Source organism: Micropterus dolomieu, linkage group LG05, assembly GCF_021292245.1.
Source record: "Micropterus dolomieu isolate WLL.071019.BEF.003 ecotype Adirondacks linkage group LG05, ASM2129224v1, whole genome shotgun sequence".
Classification (NCBI taxonomy): Eukaryota; Metazoa; Chordata; class Actinopteri; order Centrarchiformes; family Centrarchidae; genus Micropterus; species Micropterus dolomieu.
This window is the reverse complement of record NC_060154.1, coordinates 20,981,350-21,000,135: the sequence shown is the minus strand read 5'-3', so window position 1 is coordinate 21,000,135 and position 18,786 is coordinate 20,981,350. Positions and strand designations below refer to the sequence as shown.

General features: G+C 40.5%; 3 protein-coding genes across 5 annotated transcripts in view; 1 reads left to right on the top strand and 2 right to left on the bottom strand.

Moving 5' to 3' along the window:
• tmem59l (transmembrane protein 59-like) overlaps positions 1-4,580 on the bottom strand; it is a 24,650-nt gene extending 20,070 nt beyond the window's left edge. Inside the window, exons 1-3 of the mRNA XM_046050392.1 lie at positions 4,424-4,580; positions 2,464-2,636; positions 1,041-1,146 (exon numbers count right to left, since the gene is read on the bottom strand). Of these exons, the coding sequence (XP_045906348.1) occupies positions 1,041-1,146; positions 2,464-2,628 (271 nt within the window). The 5' untranslated portion in view covers positions 2,629-2,636; positions 4,424-4,580. The remainder of the gene's footprint in view (positions 1-1,040; positions 1,147-2,463; positions 2,637-4,423) is intronic.
• crlf1b (cytokine receptor-like factor 1b) lies at positions 4,405-15,584 on the top strand. 3 transcript variants are annotated; one of them, XM_046050390.1, is made up of 8 exons: positions 4,405-4,625; positions 6,745-7,023; positions 7,984-8,113; positions 8,326-8,498; positions 10,679-10,836; positions 11,431-11,599; positions 13,279-13,460; positions 14,328-15,584. In XM_046050390.1, exons 1-8 carry the CDS (start codon positions 4,568-4,570, stop codon positions 14,349-14,351), a joined length of 1,173 nt encoding a protein of 390 aa, XP_045906346.1. In that variant the 5' UTR covers positions 4,405-4,567; the 3' UTR covers positions 14,352-15,584. The 3 variants fall into 3 exon arrangements, with proteins under 3 accessions (XP_045906346.1, XP_045906345.1, XP_045906347.1); XM_046050389.1 differs by having other exon boundaries at positions 14,126-15,584; XM_046050391.1 differs by having other exon boundaries at positions 13,279-13,464.
• rex1bd (required for excision 1-B domain containing) lies at positions 15,254-18,786 on the bottom strand. Its single transcript, XM_046050393.1, has 5 exons — positions 18,628-18,786; positions 17,813-17,895; positions 17,431-17,635; positions 16,238-16,326; positions 15,254-16,025 (listed from the first exon to the last, which is right to left on the bottom strand). Exons 1-5 carry the CDS (start codon positions 18,628-18,630, stop codon positions 15,953-15,955), a joined length of 453 nt encoding a protein of 150 aa, XP_045906349.1. The 5' UTR covers positions 18,631-18,786; the 3' UTR covers positions 15,254-15,952.

The window sequence follows — 18,786 nt, the reverse complement described above, 5'->3', positions numbered from 1 at the left end:
GAGGGTTGGCTGGCACAGCCGGTGCTGCAGGCCTCCTGCTCAAGCAGCTTGATATATGCCTCCTGGCAGGCTGGAGAGGGAAGGAGAGAGAGAGAGAGAGAGAGAGAGAGAGAGAGAGAGAGAGAGAGAGAGAGAGAGAGAGAGTTGTGAAGCATGAATGAAGACGTATGATGGTAAAAAAAAAAGAAGAAGAAGAAGACGGGGTTGAGAGTGCAAATGGAGGAGTGAGAAGAGAAATAAGCAGAAAAGAGAGCAGGCATTGAGCACTGCAGTCAGTTGGGTAGAAGATGAAATTGTCTGCAGAGACAATTCACTCCATGTTGCTGTTATGGAAACGGGGAAGGGGGGGGGCAACAGGGAATCTTCTGTCTGGACAGCAAATCACATCATTGATTTCCAATACAGCAGTTGAAAAAGGGCGAACAGCCTCAAACACCCAGAAAATGCCCACTGAGCCCGCCTGCTTTTAGGAAATAATGCAATATTTAGCAGAGCTGTGTTCAACATTTTGGTGTTTAAGAGGTGTCCACCGCAGTGCTTGAAATTCATTCAAATGTTATGTAGCTGCTATCTGCTTTTGTCTTGCAAACCTAGACTTTACATGTGTTTTTGATTCCACCTGAAATGCTCATTTGGCACAATATATTCTGTCCAGCTTCTACCCAAAGGACACCACAGTAGGCTATATTTACCTTTAGGTAAAAAGAGGGAATCAATGACATTTACTTTCCTGTCTTATCAAAAGGATCAGAAGGACTCTCACTCCCTTAAAATTTTTAAGATGCTATTCAAGTAGAAATAAGTGAGACACTATAAGAAGTTGAACATGCAACTTATGTTGCAGGAAGTAAACCAAGGTTCAAATGAATGATACTGGCTACGTTTAGATTGAATTTTTATGAGGATTCGCTCCACTGCCTTTCATTTTGACATATTTAGGATTGAGGCCTCAGCAGTTCAAACTTTGCCCTCTGCCAACTCAGGGAGACAGTAAGACCAGCAAACTCAAAACAATCAGTCCAACAGACACACTGACTCACCTCCCTGACACTCCTCCTTGCTGGTATTGAAGCCTGCGTTTCCATTGACAAACTGGCAGATGGAGTAGAGACGACAGCCGCGATGACAGGCGTTCATTATGGAGTCCTAAGAGCCAGACACAGAGAGAGATGATGGGACACACACACACATACACACACACACACACACACACACACACACACACAGAAAATTAGAGATGTCTCCTGCACTCTTGGATAAACGCAAGATGACCTTGTTTGAAAATATGACAAAGATGGGTCATGGCATCTCTTAATGACATGGTGCAGCTGTTGTATTACAGCCTGTCATAAACAGTTGATACAAAGCTTTTAGTCCCTGCAGAGAAAAAGGCCATAATGAGCCAGTTGCGTACAAACTTGTGCAGGAAAATGAGGTGGTGAGAAAGGAAGCTGCGCATTACCGTACTTCCTAATTATAATAATGCCTCAATTCTCCGGTTGAAATGAAGAAACAGCTCCCTCTGGTGACCTCTCTGGGAACAGGAGCGACAACGAGATTCCCTGGCCGCGGTTTATTACAGCCTCGTGCTTGTCATCATCTTAACTGCGTTTCCCTGTTTATTCACGTGAAGCACAGAGGGGTATTTATGACAAACCATGAAATTGTGCCTTAGAGTTTAAAGGCCAATGCTTCTTCACCATCTCTGTTGCTGTCCAGTATGATGGCCCTAAACTCGACATATAATCAGAATCTTCAAAGCAGACTGTGATCCGGTTTGCAGCTCTGCTCCTGCTGCAGGACGGGTGAACCACACCTGAAGGCAGCAGAGGAGAAGGAGGGAGAGGAGGAGGAGGTGGTGGGATGAAAAACATCCGACATTGGAAATAGGCCTATAGGCAAGTTTCTAAAGCACAGAAACTCCTGAGCAGTTCACAGCCATCATCAACCGTCCTGCTCGGATGCAGTCTGGCCTTGTCTAAGCAGGAAGATAAAGGGTAGCCAAATTGCTTCGCAATGGTCTCACTGATCCTCCAGCTTGCGATTCGCCTGGCCTGACCGATCCTTATTATATTCAAAATGATCAATTATTGGCGCAGTTTATTGCAAGTAGGCTACATCTGAGATTAGCTGACTGGATGCAGTTCACTTCTTAGTCGAGTCTTTAAGGTGCAGAAGAAAATGAGCTGCATCCATTTTTCGGCCTAATTGTGCGCCGTAGCATCCAAGAGGATGCAGCGAAAAATCGGAACGAGCATGGTGCCCGTGGTTACGCGCAGACATAAACACGTTTATTTATTATTTATAATATAAAGATGTAGAATTTTGCCACGCAGAATATATTGTGTCAGTCTGTGCGTCGTTGCGGCCGCTGAAATGTCGGACAGCAAGACGTAGCTGTGAGCTCGTTGCTGATAATGCGCTTTCTGCAGAGACAGCCTACGCTACACAGGGATAACTTACTTTAGCGGGGCTTTTGTTTTTGATGGTGAGCTGGCATTGCTGTTTGCAGTAATTGATATCGCCCAGTTGGTTGTCAAACAGATCCGAGGACGCCGCCGCGAGCCCAGCAAGAAGCACCGAGAGGAGTGCCGACAAGCCGCACATCCTACTGCCGAGCCGGAGCATCTCAAACCCTGGAGGAGAAGAGGAAAGTCGAGCTTGAATCAGAATTGAGCTCCCTTTGTGGCGGCGCTGCTGGTGCGGATGCTGCTGCTGCCTCAGCCCGGGTCCTGTCTGCTCCGCTGAGCTGCTTCTGCTCCTGGCGTCACGCGCATCGTCATCATCATCATCATCACGCACGAGCTGCTGTCTCCCAACTCACACTCACACAACCTGCAGCGCAACTTTCACTGCAGTGCACAAAGGGTCAGTAATGATATTCATAAAACGGTGGCAGGTAGTTCTTCAGGGAGGCAGATGTCCCGCACAGAGCAGAAGTGTTGACAGATCATACACCACCAGTGTGACAGTTATCAGCTGGATGTAAAGACCCTGCTGCAGCACATGTGGGCCACACCACAAATCATCGGAGGAAAGATTACCTGCAGAAACAACAGCTGATAAGAGCGACCTCAGAGTCAGAGCTACACATACATTTAGTGAAAATATGTGTTTTATTATTTCATTGTCTGTTCGATGCTTTATTTGTGATGATGACTGTCATATTATGCATATATAATGTATATGCTGTTCTGTCTATCACTGTCTAGGTTTGTATGCAAATAATGAATGCAGCATCAGGTATATGTATGTAAAATCTTAAATTGAGTAGAAATAGTGATGTAAAGTAGGGTAACGTTAGGTAAATTGGACTGCTTTTCAGCAACATTTTGAAATAACCACACAAATACCAATGCACATACATTAAAACTTCCAAAAATGTTCTGCTCCTCTTCTGTCTTCTGTTACTTCTCTTTTATTATTTTCATGCTTAGTCAAAATAATGTGTTTACATTCTAGAGGTGATCAATTGTCAGATGTCCCCAGATTTGGCTGTGATCAGCTGAAATCGGCCACATGTTCAGATAAACTTTAAATCAGATTAAAAAAAGCTTATCTTGAACAAAGACCTATTGGGACACAAGAGAATAGTGTTTAAATCATGTTTTCATATTTCATATGAAAATTGATTATTAGATATATGAACTACCATTACAATGTAATAGACATTAGAAATATTAATTGTATTTATAGGCTATTTTACTAGAAGTGAAGATGCACTAAGTGCTTTACATAGTGTACCAAGAATGAATATAGGCTAAAACCAACTATACCGTGTTTCTACGACACCGGACATCAGTGCAATATTAATGATACATTATTCACCTTACATTTCATTGGTTCATTCATTTCTTAAGAATATATCAACCTCATCATGGAAAAGTCAAGACAATCACCATTAATTCTTTCCCACCAGTGTCCATATAATGAATTACCCCACCCACCTTAGCAACCTCAGACCAATCAAATCAGTTGAAACACAGCAAGTGCAATTTCAATATATTAACAGTGATTGGCTATTAAAATGTATAGATCTATATCACTTCAACCTATTTGAGTAAATTTAGGTACCTGGTTACACTGCGCCGCTTTATTATATAATAGGTACAGTATTATATTTCCAGTAAAGGATATTGATTTTATATAACATGAACCGTCTTTATTCGACTATGAACTTGTATAGTATATAACTGATAAAACAATAAAAAGTGTATAATGTTGAACTCAAACTTTATCTTACTTTTGATTTGTGTGTGTGTGTGTGTGTGTGTGTGTGTGTGTGTGTGTGTGTGTGTGTGTGTGTGTGTATCAGGGAGGGGACTAATTAAGGAGCATTAATGACTTTGGAAAAAACAAGGGAGGAGTTTAAGTGTTTGAGCAGCAGCAGCAGAGTAACTCTGGAGCTAAAAACGAAAAGCACCTCGTGTTTCAGTCAGTGTAGTCTCCTGACTTTCAGTGAAGAACCTCTGGAGAGTGAGGCTGCGCGGTTCCTCTTCAAACTTCACCTCGCTGTCTGCTCTCCACGTCCCGGTGTTCCGGAAACAAGAAAGCGGCTGGAAGAACCATGTTTGCCTTCATGTTTCTCCTCCTCCTTGCTCCACATGTGTTGTTGTCCTCGGCACGTAAGTAGGCTACCAAACTTCAGTCAACTGGCAAGCCTGCGGTGCATTAGAGCGTTTCTGACGGTTCAGACCGCACCGTGGTCTGGGATAGGAGGATATGTGTGTCAATTTAAAGCAGTAGAGTTACCTAAAGCTTATCGTGTTTTCTAGAGTTAGCTGCTACATGGAGGCACCAAATCAAAGAGGAGTTCATGTTTTAAATCAGTTAATGTACTAAAGGGTAATTTATTTCCACCTGTCCCGGTGCTGTTTTCACCCCACCTGTAATAAATATTTATTAGTAGATTTTCAAGAAGTTGTAATGCTAATGTCTGTCATTTGATATCGCGATACTAGTACATTTTTATGGAAAATCAGCAAGGAAAGTATTTATGGATAAATAACCAAATGGAAATGTTTGTTTTTGTCTAATGTTAAGAATTAAAAATCCGTCAAATGAAGGAACTAAAATTAATGCAAAAATTTAATAAAAATTACCAATCACTATTGTAATGAGTTTAAAAAATCCAATAACTATCAGCAAGTATTATTTTTTAACAAACACCTCTGAAAAGGATTCCTTCAGGTCCAAATTAAATCCAGAGGCAGTGACAACACATAAATATGAGTAATCATTTGATGTGATTGCATACCGAATGGTGGATTAGGCAGAGAGCAAGACCTTTTAGACATGGTGGTGATGTAACTGATGAGACAAATTGAAGTAATAACAGCGCTGCTGCATGAAGGAAATGCAGGAAAGATAACAATGTGCCAAGTTATCAACATGATGAGAGTTATTATCATAAGACCGAGAACATTATCTGCAAGTAGCTTCTTTATGTGTGATGAAAAAACATATAAACACATGTATGTTTGTTGTTTTTCTCATGTATATTTCCTACTTAACATTATTTTTTATACTGACTACCACTCACTAGGGCCCGGAGGTGAATCCTCTTTCTTCTTGCACGTAGATTCAGCTTTCATCTCTAGATATTGTTCTTCATATTAGATGCTACTGAGTCCAGGGACGCTGGAAACAGCGCAGTGGCACACATGTTGGAAAGCTTGTCCACCGCCCACCTGGAGCACGGTTAAAATAACTCCACACATTAACCCTCATATCTTTGTGAAGAAGAACATTCAGACGCACAGCAGAGGGGTTCTCATGGGCATCAATCATAAAGGAAAACTTTAAGTCTAAGAGGGCTTGGGGTATGGAAAAGCATTCAAGGAGTTTTGCCGACAAACCAGGGTGACCTTTCTGACTGATCCTACTGAGCCTCCATAAATCCACTTCATTACTGGGTCATAAATGTATGCTGAGCTCCTGCTCTGTTGTGGCGCAGTGCTGCTGCTGCTCTCCTCCTCCTCCTCCTCACACAAACACAAAGCTTTCAGTTGGTAAGACATTTGAACACACTGCAGTGTTTCTTGTTGGAAATGTGTTAAACACTTGAACACATCAAACTGCACAGACCAACAGCTGCCCTGGACATAATGCATGCTATGAAGGAGTGTCTAATCAATGAAAGTTAAAGGGTGAGAGGGAGCTGGAAACCTAAAATGTAAATGAAAATGCACTGTGGTCTTGTTAGGAAAACAACATTAGCAAGTTTACTGTATTTTTAACTTTGGTGACCTTTACAGTTAATAGTAGCTTCAGTAATGTAAATAAACTAATTCACATCTGATGAATGTAAAGTAGCAGGTGTTTAGGTGCATAGCAGAATTAAATCGTATAAAAAAAAAAGTAGTGAACTTCTGTACACTGTCAGCACTAAATGTATAGAAGAAGCAATTATTTGGCCATGGACCTTCATCCAGCATGTAACATACAATACTAATTGTATAATAGTAGCACTGGCTTCAGAATCGTCAAAAAAGGGATGAAATCACTGGAATAAATCTATATACAATAATTAGTCAAATTGGTAAAACAGTAAGTTGATTAAACATGTAGTCCATTGAAAGAAAATGTAATTAGTATTATAGATTCATCATTTAAGTCATTCATCAAACAAAAATGCAGCACATTTGCAGGTTCAAGTATCATAAATGTGATGATTTGCAGTTTTTCCTCTGGGAACTTTAAATTTAAAGTCAGTGTGTGTGTGTGTATGTGTCCACCACCCAGATTTAGCAGAGATCTCCCCTCAAGATCCTGTCCTGCATATTGGCTCCAGTCTGACGGCCAAGTGCATGCTGAGCCCTGAGCTTGGCCTCCACGCCAGCATGCTCTACTGGACGCTGAACGGGATGTGTCTGTCCAGCAGCACCTACAGCGTGGTGAGCCCTGACATCCTGAGCGTCACCCTTCACAACCTAAACGGCTCCCAGCAGCAGTCTGGAGACAACCTTGTGTGTCATTCAGCAGATGGACACGTCCTGGCTGGTTCTTGTCTCTATGTGGGCAGTAAGTGGAGGCTTTTCTTTCTCTCTGTTTGGCTTTTTAAAAACTGAAATTATTGAGAGCTTGAGTCACTTAACACAGCTGCCATTAACAGAATGAAATAATGACTTGATTTGCGCGATTTGATGTTTGGAAAATGTACTGATAACATACTGAATGTTTTTAGCTTCAAAAACCATTGTTGGTGCACCCCTAATTTAAACTTAAGGGTTTTTTAAAACGAGAATCTTTATATTTCTGAATTGAGGATGGTAAGAAGCCAGTTGTCACAAATGTAAAATAAGATGTAGCTTGTTAAACACTAAACAAACAAACTAAACAAACAAGCATCGTGGTCATCCCTGTAGTAACTTCCTGCCCTAATTTACTAACTTTAAATAAATACAAACTCAAATAATCACAAATGAAACAGAACAAGGTGTAATAAAACCTTTCTATGTTGTTGTTATAAATATAAAAGGACATACTAATCCTGTGAATGAATATGTTATAAAGCACTGTGGATTCATAAGAAATGTTCCTTTATTGAGATGCAGATGAGTTAGGATTTTAATCCATTAAAATATTTTTTACAAAGGACATCCTAAAAGCTTACGATTTGGTTTCCATGTTTTGCTGTGTTGTCACTTCACCTTTAAAGTAAAAGTGATGCAGTAAAATGTATCTGTTTGGGGAACCTAAATATAAAAAGTGTGTGAAACATCACAAGACTCTTTAACATTTGTACAACTTAAAACTTTTTAACATTTTAAGTTGTGCATGCACTCCTTTTGATTCTTGTCAGTCTGTAATGCTTTAAAGTCTCTCTAATCTGCTTCTTTAATGCATGGGCTTGGTGGAGTGATTGCTTCACATGAATAGAGAGGAAACATTTCAGAATAAAATTACATTAAAATGAAATGTTCATTCAACCACACTTTTTAGTTAAAAATTATTTCTTTCATTGCTCCTGTTGCTCTCCAGTGCCCCCGGAAAAACCAGTCAATATAACGTGTTGGTCCCGCAACACAAAGGACTTGAGCTGCAAGTGGAGCCCAGGGGGGCGGGGTGAGACCCACATCCCAACCCAGTACACCCTCAAGTACAAATTGAGGTGAGCGCCCCAGACCTGCTGCAGCTCACAGGTGATCACCTCGTCCAACACCACTCAGGTAGACTAGCAGTAAATGCACTAGTGCCGCGTACAGTTCATCCTCTGCAACACATACCACACTCAGAGGCGTGTTAAAAATAGCCAGTCTGCCTTTTCAGAAACAAAACACCAGACGTTACTGTGGTCATTGTGTTTGTTGTGTTTCTGTCCAGGTGGTACGGGAGAGAGAAGGAGTGTGAAAATGACAGCACGGGGAAGCAGCGTTACTCCTGCCACATCCCCCGCAACCTCGCCCTCTTCACTCCGTATGAGATCTGGGTGGAGGCAGCCAATCAGCTGGGCTCTGCCACCTCTGACATCACCACCCTGGACGTCCTCGATGTAGGTGGGTAAGCGCAAACATTTTGAGCATGTCCGAAGTTGTTTTTCATTATTTTTAATTAACACAACTATTTTCTTTCCCTTCCTCTCCTGTCTTTTCCTTTCTTTTCTTGTCCTTTCCTTTCCTCTGTTTGACATTTGTTTGTTTGTCTGCAGATCTCCTGCATATGGCTACCACACTTCTCTAGGGGAGAGGGGGATTTATTTTTATAGCTCACTCCCTCCAACTTGCCGCTCTAACAGCATTATGGGTTCAGGCTGCGGGGTCTTAAAGATAAACGGTGTTGTTATAAAAGTTAACCACACATCAGATGCCTCTCAGGTAATAGCTTCACAGGTTTCTCAATGAGAAATTTAGGTTATGATGTACGAGTGATGGCAGGTATTCCTTACAATCTCTCCAACTAGCTAATGTAATAGTGTAGTGTTTGGGCCTCCAGTGAGCGGCACATTCGGAAAGCAGTGTTTATTGGCCGTGACTAGAGCATACTCTCCCTCCATTCATCCTCGCTGCACACTGAGGAACAGATACCTCGGAGCTGTGAGTGGGCTGGAAAGGAAGGAGGAGCGTTGCCATATGTATGATGCATTGCACTGCCTCAATAACAGAAACAATAAGCTCGGAGAATATTTGTTCTGGCTTAGTTTTCCTCTCTGCCTCGAGCTGAATGCCATAGAACAAATAAAGTACGTCAGCTAAAAAACCAGCGTCACACGCCAGAAGTGAGGGATGTCTGAAGCAGAAGGTTACCAGCAGGAAACACTTTTACAAGACTTTTAATAAGTTCTTTTAATAAGTTCCTTTCCGTGTCGCTCGTGCTGCCATCCACTTTATCATTCTCCACTTCAAAGCACTCGATTTGTTTGCGACCTTTATTGCAGTAGGTATAATGTTTTGTTTAGTGCTGACTGAGAGTACAACATGCTCTCTACAGGAAGTACAGACTGACTGGAACCAGCCGGCCGGTCTGCACAGGAGGGGAACTTTCTATGCCAAGTGAATTTTTACATATTCAAATGAAAATACCTTACTCTTCCACTTGCTCATTGTTCTAATAGCAGGCCAGCAACCTCTATACAGAATCTAAAAGGTGACGGACATCTGGAAAATCATTTTTCATACTCTTTCTATTATTGTTGGAACATTTATTCCCTTGCTTCAAGAAGTGCTGTTCCTAGATGAACTGTCCTGTTTCTGTTTCTCTTTTTATTTAACAACTATTCTCTCATGTACATACAGTATGTGCCAACAGAGTTCTACTTGTTTGTAAGTATATTGATTTACAGTATGTTATGACTATTCCCCTGCGTGAGGTTTATACAGAAGAATAGTATGCTTTGGGGGACATAAACCGTTACTTTGTGGTAAAGCAGACCACAAAAAAGTATTTTCGTGACCCGTGTCCTTTGTACTTTCAAAGGGAGGTGAAAACTAGTCCAGATCGAAGCGGCAGTGGCAAAGATATCCATGCTTTTAGTCTCCAGTATGGGCTGAGCTCCAAAAACGCTGGATCCTACTCTTCCCATAATGCAACTCGATAACATCTTTCATTTGACTTTCCCTGCCTGATAAATGCTCACATTTTTCAAACTCCTCGTCCCACAAAAATACATTTTTATTTGAGTAATATAAAAATGTACAAGAGAATCACACTTTACCTTTCTTTCTTTATACTTTTCAAAAGTACCAGCTTGATTTACAGATCACATAATTATTGTCTTTTGTCCTCACTTCATAACTTTCATAACTATTCTGAAATAAAAGCTTTTTGTTATTTTCATAATGATTTTAACTAACTGACCTTTTTGTTCTGAAAGAGGCTGATTAGAGAGAAGAATCGATAAAGAACACAATAGTAAGAGAAAACAAGAAACAAAGACTTTAAAATGAAATTAATCACTTTGTTGTACTTTATTTCCTTCAAAAGAGGAATTGAATTTAAGGGAATATGTACAAAAATCAATCCAAAACATGTCGATCCAAGGGTTTATCAAGGAATGAAAAAACTACAAAATTTAACTTGTGTATGAGACAGATGGAAGATGAGATACGCCGTCTGTCTGCCCTCAGTGTTATAGTGCAGTATTTGCAGTCTCTCTAGAGGTCAAACCTCTTGTATCCTGTATCCTTGCCCTAACTACTGTATATCTGCTGTACACAAACACCTGTCCTTGTCCGTGCAGTGACTACAGACCCTCCTACCAACGTGCAGGTGAGTCGTGTCGGCGACCTCGAGGACCAGCTGACGGTCCGCTGGGCCAGCACCCCCGAGCTCAAGGACATCCTGTTTCAGGCCAAATATCAGATACGCTACAGAGTGGAGGACAGCACTGAATGGAAGGTGGTCCACACACTCACACACACCTAAAGACTAGCATACAGTTTCTAAAGACTAGTCTGCATTAAATTATGACACGTCTGAGAAACATTTCAGGTGCAGCACTGACTGATCCGTGAAATAATGAACATAAATGTTGCTCATGCAGCGTCTCTAGCCGCTTGCATGGACATCAATCTTTATAAAGCAAATAATGCTTGTGGTAAAAGGCTTGACTGCTGCTAGTGACTCTTTAATGGTACATTTTGAAAGCTGGCTTCGATCCAAAAGTGCAGCAGCAGAGCTTTTAGAAAATGTCATCCTTTCAAACTGCTTCTTTGATGTTTTCTGCCCACAGCTTCTTTATGTTTTTCTCTGCTGTGTTGGTATGTCTTTGACTTCTGGATTTACTATTGAATGAGAGGATTAAGCAAATAATGTTTAAATATATATATCTGAAGCCAAACTTGTCAAGTCTACCTTAAAAATAAAGCAGAACAAAGTTTAAAATACAAATGGTGAGAAAAGATGCAGCAAGTATTTCTGTTCAGTCGGTGCTGAGGAAGATTTTGACTGTCATTTTAGTTCATCTTCTCTGTCATTTTGTTCCCTCTCAAGGTAGTGGATGATGTTGGGAACCAGACGTCATGTCGGCTGGCAGGCCTCCGGCCCGGCACCGTTTATTTTGTCCAGGTGAGGTGCAATCCAGTGGGCATCTATGGCTCCAGGAAGGCCGGCATCTGGAGTGACTGGAGCCACCCAGCTGCTGCCTCCACACCCAACAATGGTGAGTACATCGCAGAGATAAACAAATCCCACTTTCAGGATGCTATTCTTTGGTTGCAGGACAAATGCAAATAATTGCAGGAAATATAATAAGACTGAATGGAAAAAATTATGCCTGTGTTTTCTGGACATTTGTGGACAAGTATAACTGAAGCTGTCATTTCCTTCCTTTCTAATAACCAACCTTTCACTGCCAATTAAAGCCTAAAAACCCTCAATGTCCTTATCCCTGTTTCAACATCCCGAACAAGCAGATCCAACCCGCATGTGACTCAGGAGAAACCAAACATCAAAAGGCTAGATACCTTGATACAGATCTCCCAGCAGAGGATTAAAAGGAACTGCAAAGAGCCAGGGGAACATTTGATAGATTTTGATCATCAGCATCAGATATTGATCAAGTTAAAAAGCTGGTTGTCTGTCCGCAGCACACACAGGGCCTATAAAGCTTGAGTGGAAGCAGGTTTCGGAGCAGGAGGAGGAGATAATGAGTTACACTGGGCATGTGGAATTTACTCCCCAGAGGGAGGAAGTCCTTATTGGGCTCTGTTGTTTGCCATAAAGACCTGATTGTAGCAGACTTATGACTTTCAGTAGCCTATCTTCCCCAGAAGTGTGGTATATCACTTCCATACTTTAGAACATCAAACTGAGAAATATTTATCTTTATATAAAAACGTTTGCATCTCATTTTGCAAAATTAAGCAACATGAATCATCATAAATGTTCACTTAGGAACTCTGTTTTTACCGGAGGCCTCTCAGGTAGAGAGAGGAGAGAGATTTGCTGTGTTTCTATATTTAATTCCTTTTTAATAATACACCAGAGCATATATCTTAGTGTTTGAGACGGATATAAAAAAATGGCATTTCTATTCAGGCTGTAACTAACAGTGGTGCTTGAGCTAAATGCTCCGTCAGCAGGCTAACATGCTCGCTATGTCAATAATAACATACTGATGTTAAGCAGGTGTGATGATGTTTCACCATCTTTATTTAGTAAGTTAGCATGCTAACATCTGCTAATTAGCACTAAATGCAAAGTACAGCTGAGGCTGAGGGGAATGTCAGTACTGTTGCAGGTATTTGGTCATAAAGTATTGGACACATTTTTAGCGCTAGATGAGAAGTCAGGGGATCACCAATGTTGTTAGAATTTATCCTTTGGGGAACATGAATGTCCAAAAGTTGTAAAGCTATTTCAGTCTGGACCGACCACTGATATTGCCATCCCTAGAGCCACGCCGTTAACGCGGTCAAAAACAATTGAATTTACTTTATTTCTCCGGATTCATTTAATGTAAGTGTCAGTACTGCTTTCTGCATTCAAGAGAGGCTTCAGTAGATATGTATAAAAAAAGACAAAGCATATCAAACAAGCAGATCGATTAATCAAAAGGGAAAATGATAATTACAACATGTATTTATTAAAAGAGTGAGGTATCTGCTCTTATGGGGTTTGAGTTGATTTTTACTTTGGTGAAAATGTTTCTGCTTGAATGAAGTTATTTATAAAAAAGTGTATCACATCAATGCTGACACACAACACAGTGAGCAGCCTGTGCATGTAGCTGTACACCACCTTGCACTAACACTTGTCCTAACTATAACCTTGATGCTGTTCTCTCATCCTCCCTCCTTTTCTTTACACACACTCTCTCCTTTGTCTCTCCCCTCCCAGAGCGGCTGCAGAGCGGCTCCTGTGATCCTAAGCCCGGTGAGCAGAACTCCACCCTGCGGCGGGAACTCAAGCAATTCTTCGGCTGGGTCCGCAAGCATGCGTACGGCTGCAGCGGCATGTCAATCAAACTGTACGACCAGTGGAGGGTTTGGCTGCAGAAATCGCACAAAACGCGCAACCAGGTAGGTAAGCAGAACCTCTCTCTCTTTTCACTATCTCTGCAGAGCTGCTCTCACAAACCCACACTCACAAACAGCCACCGCTGCTGCATTGAAGTCCCAAACTGAATTTCTGACCCTGCCTTTTTTATGCCATGTGGTCAGCACTGTTACAAACACAAAGGGGACTGATTTCTCTTGTACTGGCTGGCTCTGTGGAGTTTTAGTCCGCACTTTATGATCAGGTAAAACGTGCGGTTTTGGGCCCAGAATTGGGAGCATAAAAGTAGATATGCTTTTGTCGTGACCTCTGATTTTATTACATATTTTAACAATGTAGACTTCTGATCTTCAGCTGATGACCACAACAAAGAGAAACAAACATGTAAATATAATTAACAGCCCACTGTAATGTGCTCCTTTTGTGTTTGGTTTTCTCTTGGCATGAGGAGCCCCTTTCACAAAAATAACTCGGGCCAAATGGCACGCAGAGCCCCGGCATCTTCTGTGTTTATGTGACTTTGTGAGGAGTTCAGATCTTTCAGCCACATCCTCTGCTGTTCAGTCCTTGAACTCATGGAAACCTTCACTCCACCTGACTCAATTATCTCAGCAGTCTGCGTGTTTTTTGTGCTTTATAGGGCACACGCTGTCTCCTGAATAATGTCTTTGTTCACAAATCTTGACAGGTTCCCATTGATTACCTTGAGAGAAAGTAGCTGGGGAGCGACACACACAGAATATGAAAGAGATGATGCAAAGAATGACGCAGAGGAAAAGAGAGGACAAGAGAAAAGTGGCAGCCAGACAGAGCAATTATCGTGATTGTAAATTACATGGTTTTTCACGCAAAATTATCCCAGTATGAACCATCTGCTTTTGTCTTTTCAGATTCTACAAGACGATAATTCATAGCACCATCACTCAGCACCACTGTGGTGCTTAATTCAAGAAGAGCATAAAGAAACACTGACAGATAACTGGCCCCGAGGGTCCCAGCTGTGTGAGAGGTCCAACGCCCCGCTTGAGGGATACTGCAGTGTTTGGTCATACAGCCTTAACTTGAGTTTAAAGGGCCCGAGTGGAGGATAATTAAAGTGAGACAATGCAGCCTTTTTCTGCCATTTCCGCTGGCCAGATCTTTCTGTTAGATGTGTTTGCACAAACACAAGTATTTAGGCTGTTGATAACTGAACTTATATAGAAAACGTTATCGGAACATTTTTTAATAACTTAATGTGAGATAAGCAAGTCTTTAATGCTACATTGATGTCAAATGGTACTAAAGTATTACTGAAGCATCTACAAAAACAAATTGCTATGGCAGTAACACAATGGACTGGGAACAAAATGCATAAAACCGTAATCCTACTTTTCCAGGCCAAGAAACACAAAGTATTTTTGTGAAGCTGTGGTTTTCTCCAAGAAAATCTGAATTTTTCAGTTTTCTAGTGTTGTGGCCTTGTATATCTCTATATCTATTACTATTGGAAATAACTAGTTCAGGATTGGACTGCAGTTATTATATGATAAAATGTTATTTTTATTATCAATTAACTGCTGATCAGTTTCTCAATGACTGGATTACTTGATTTATCGATAAAATGTCAAAATGAAATGTGAAACTTGTAAAACAATATACCAGTAATTTGCTAAAGGCCAAGGTGACATAATGTTTTCTTTTGTCTTACTGAAACCCAAAGATATTCCATTTACAATGATTATAAATCAGAGAGAAGTTGACTGTACTGACAATCGAGGAACTGGAACCAATGAATGTTTGGCATTTTGCAACACAAAAATAGACTTAAAACAAGTAATTATCAAAATAGTTGGTGAATAATTTTCTATTGACCAACATAACATTTTATTCTCTGCTAGTTCAGTGAAAACTATATTTGTAGAAGCATCTAAAATGTTGTATGACATACCATTCATTAAAATTGTATCAGTAATTGAATACCCATGAGATAATGCCTCACTATCTGTACAATGTGTATACTATCCTGTGTCTGAGTAGACCATTTGTTTATATTTTTATAACTGCATATTTAAAAAATGTTTTTTGAGTTAAGTTCTACTCTTTTACTGCACCAGTAATGCCGCTAAAAAATGTATAACATATAGAAGAGTAAAAAGTCAAACTTGTCTTGAAAGTGTCTTGTTTAAAAATGCCGTTCATCAAGTCAACAAAGACAGCTGGATGAGCCTCCAAGAATTATTTAACCTTTTTAGTATTTACACATTTCATCACAACAATTTTTGTTTCTTGTTTTTTTTGCTGAGAAATGCAGTGACACAAACACACGACTACAGATGTAAACACACAGAGCCAGAATGTGATAACTCCCCTGGGTGGAATAAGACTGCAGCAGCGAGCAGGGTGGGGCCAGAGTGGGATCAATAAGTGCAGCTGAGGAGTCCAAGATGGAAGTTGCAGCAGAGCCGAGTCGATCTGTCAGCTCTGCTGTCTGGTGATGTGAGAGGGCGGCTGCAGGCCTCCTGGGAGTCACCTGTCAATCACACTCCTCAGAGTCATACTTAAAGTCCTGCATGATCTCACTCAGAGCCTCTTGGTTCTTGATGATCCTGGACAAAGAATGAGCCCAGAAAACACATCGGTTATTGTGTTACAAACGTTTAGGAATATCTTTTGACAGTTTTGTGATGGTGAGGTATAGTCTGTTAAAGTAGGTGGAAACAGGAAGTCCTGCAGCCGACAGCAGGTTGATAGTGAGTGAGTGGATGGGTCAGCAGGGAGCTAGCGCAGTAAACGGAGGGGTGGTAATAGCTGCACTTACTCGTGCTTGATCTCCTGAATCTTTTCTTGACAGTCCTCTTCCTCCGGGTGATCCTGGGCCCGCTGCCTGACCAGCTGCAGCTTGGCTGTCTGTTGAGAAGGCACATCAGATAAGATTTATGCAAACCATTCATCAGTGGAGGACGGAGGGGAGGAGATGGAGATTGAACTTGCAGAGAATAGGAGCTTTATGATAGTACTGGCAGACAGGAAGTGGAGCTAATATTATAACGGTGTGTAAAACTGTACTTAATGCTTCACATCACCTCTGAACACCAGATGTATGAGATGTGGACCGAGGCGTTTTCATTTTATCAGCAGTCTCCCTCGAACTGGCTGTTCAATGGTGATGAGCGTCACAGACTGAGTTTAGATTTCAGGTCACTAACAACACTGCATCATCACTAAATGACTTAAATTCAACTGAATTAGGAGTTTTCTTCCATAAGTGGCTTTTACTTTTACATAAATGTATGACTTGAGCTGCCAGCGTAAAAAGAATAACTGAATCATCAATGTGACAGTGTTAAACACATACAAGACAGCAATAATGAAAGGGTCTTGTACAAGAGCTGCCTCCTTGTGGCGAAACACTGGAACCGTCTCAAATATTAAACAAACAGTGTGAACTTGAATGGAAGGCTTACGTTTCATGTTGTTTATTTGAAACTGAGGTTAAGTGGATGTTTGAAACAGAAAAAATCTTGTAAACAGTTATAAAGCAATATTAATGTTTAATTACACCGTAAATGCATTCAAATAATTTATTAAAGGAATTTACAAATGAGGAAAATACAATGAAGAATAACAAATAAATTAACCCTCCAAACTGAACTGCATTTACATACAACTAAACAAATCAAAATGTCTTTTGAGAATATGATCCTTTTGAACACTGCCCTGTATTTGTTTGTGGACTACTATTTACTTAAGTTATTTATTACTCAAAATCATAATTGATGCATATGACACTTTTTTTTTTTCATATGCAAACATTGCATCATCCAGAACAGAGAACTTCTTGTTACATGGCTTGTCACAACTACGCAGTAGGCATTTTTTCTCTTATGTATCGACTGATTTAGGGCTCAAACGATTCATCAAGAAACCTAATTACTTCGTTTAATCCATATAACTCTATTCGCACTGTTTCGCACGGACGATTATTACTGTTGCACAACACTGTTTACCTACCAGTTCAAGTTTCTGCTTCTCTTTGCTCTGCAGGTTCTCAATGTGCTCAGAAAGGTCTGGCCTGTCAAACTCATGGTGCAGCCTCCCCTTGATCTCCAGCACTTCATTGGAGATGCCACAGAAGGCCTGTGTTACCTCATGGACCAGCTGCCTGTAGTGGTCGAAGTCATAATGGGGCCCTGTCCTCAAGTAGGCCTCGTGTCCTCTGGAAGGCAGCAGCCAAAACAACACCAACAAAAAAAACACAAAAACAAGCATGAATAACTGAGAAGGGCAGATTTCTTTGTTTAAGTGCCTGAAATGAAGATCAATGATCCCTGGAGACAGGAGGAAATGTGGTTGTGAAATTAGGTGTGTATAGTTATGTTACATCCACACATACTCTTCAAAGAGCCGATACGTCTCTACCCGCTCAGACTGCAGGTGATAAAACCTCTGGATCAGCGCTTTAAAGTCTGTAGGGATCTACAAGGGGGAAACACATTAAAGCAAGTTAACACCTGGCACGCACTGAATTAACAGAATATTAATCCACCCAAGTTGGATAAATATTATTATTATTTTTATTAATGTTAAAATCAAATAGATAATCTTATATGATTAAAGTGTTAAGCTATATATAGTTAAATCTTTGGCATTTCAACAGATTAAGTAAGGATTTTATTTCGGTTAAGAGCTCTAATAACCTGTGATGTTTGACATATTATTGGCCAAGTTATTATTAATCAAATAGATAACTATGCGTGAAGAATATAGTTAAGCTATATATAATTAAATCTTTACAAATATTTATATCCATAAATTATTATGAATTAATTATGTTTTTGCATTTGAACAGCTCTCATAACCTGTGATCTTTGACATATTATCAGCTATATTAATATTGATTAATCTAAAGATAAAAAAAACAACATTGTTGATATCATTTTGAATACCACTATTCAAAATGATATCAATGTCGACTACACTGTTAAGCAAATAGTGTTTATCATGAGGAAATAAAACAAAGGCTTGTTAGGGGGCTCATCTGTTTTAGCTTGAATAAAGTTACATGTACCAAGCAGCCCACTGGCAACAACTGCAGCTACAGTTGCCAAGTTAGCAGTAAGTTAGCTTGGCTTAGCTTAGCACATGTTAGGGTAATCGTTTTGAGGCATTCAGACATTTAACTGTAGTATAAAAATGCCAGCTACTCACCATGGTAACCTGCCAGAAAATACTGTCGCTGAGTTTCCACAGTTTATAACACTGACATGTTTATATTTTATAAATACAGAGCGCTGTTTCCCTCCTCCATGTGAATCAGCAACCTGCCTGCCATGTCCCCCGGAAGCAAAAACGCTGCGCAGTGTTGGC

What these genes read in the sequence shown, in the direction of transcription:
- rex1bd (XM_046050393.1), bottom strand. An exon ending in AGAAGCAGAAACTTGAACTG is followed by an intron (nt 16,327 to 17,430) that starts GTAGGTAAACAG and finishes CCTTCTCAACAG; the next exon opens with ACAGCCAAGCTGCAGCTGGT. An exon ending in ATTCAGGAGATCAAGCACGA is followed by an intron (nt 16,026 to 16,237) that starts GTAAGTGCAGCT and finishes TTCTTTGTCCAG; the next exon opens with GATCATCAAGAACCAAGAGG.
- crlf1b (XM_046050389.1), top strand. Translation starts at nt 4,568, where the DNA reads ATGTTTGCCTTCATGTTTCTCCTCCTCCTTGCTCCACATGTGTTGTTG. An exon ending in TTCTTGTCTCTATGTGGGCA is followed by an intron (nt 7,024 to 7,983) that starts GTAAGTGGAGGC and finishes GTTGCTCTCCAG; the next exon opens with TGCCCCCGGAAAAACCAGTC. An exon ending in AGGACAGCACTGAATGGAAG is followed by an intron (nt 10,837 to 11,430) that starts GTGGTCCACACA and finishes TTCCCTCTCAAG; the next exon opens with GTAGTGGATGATGTTGGGAA.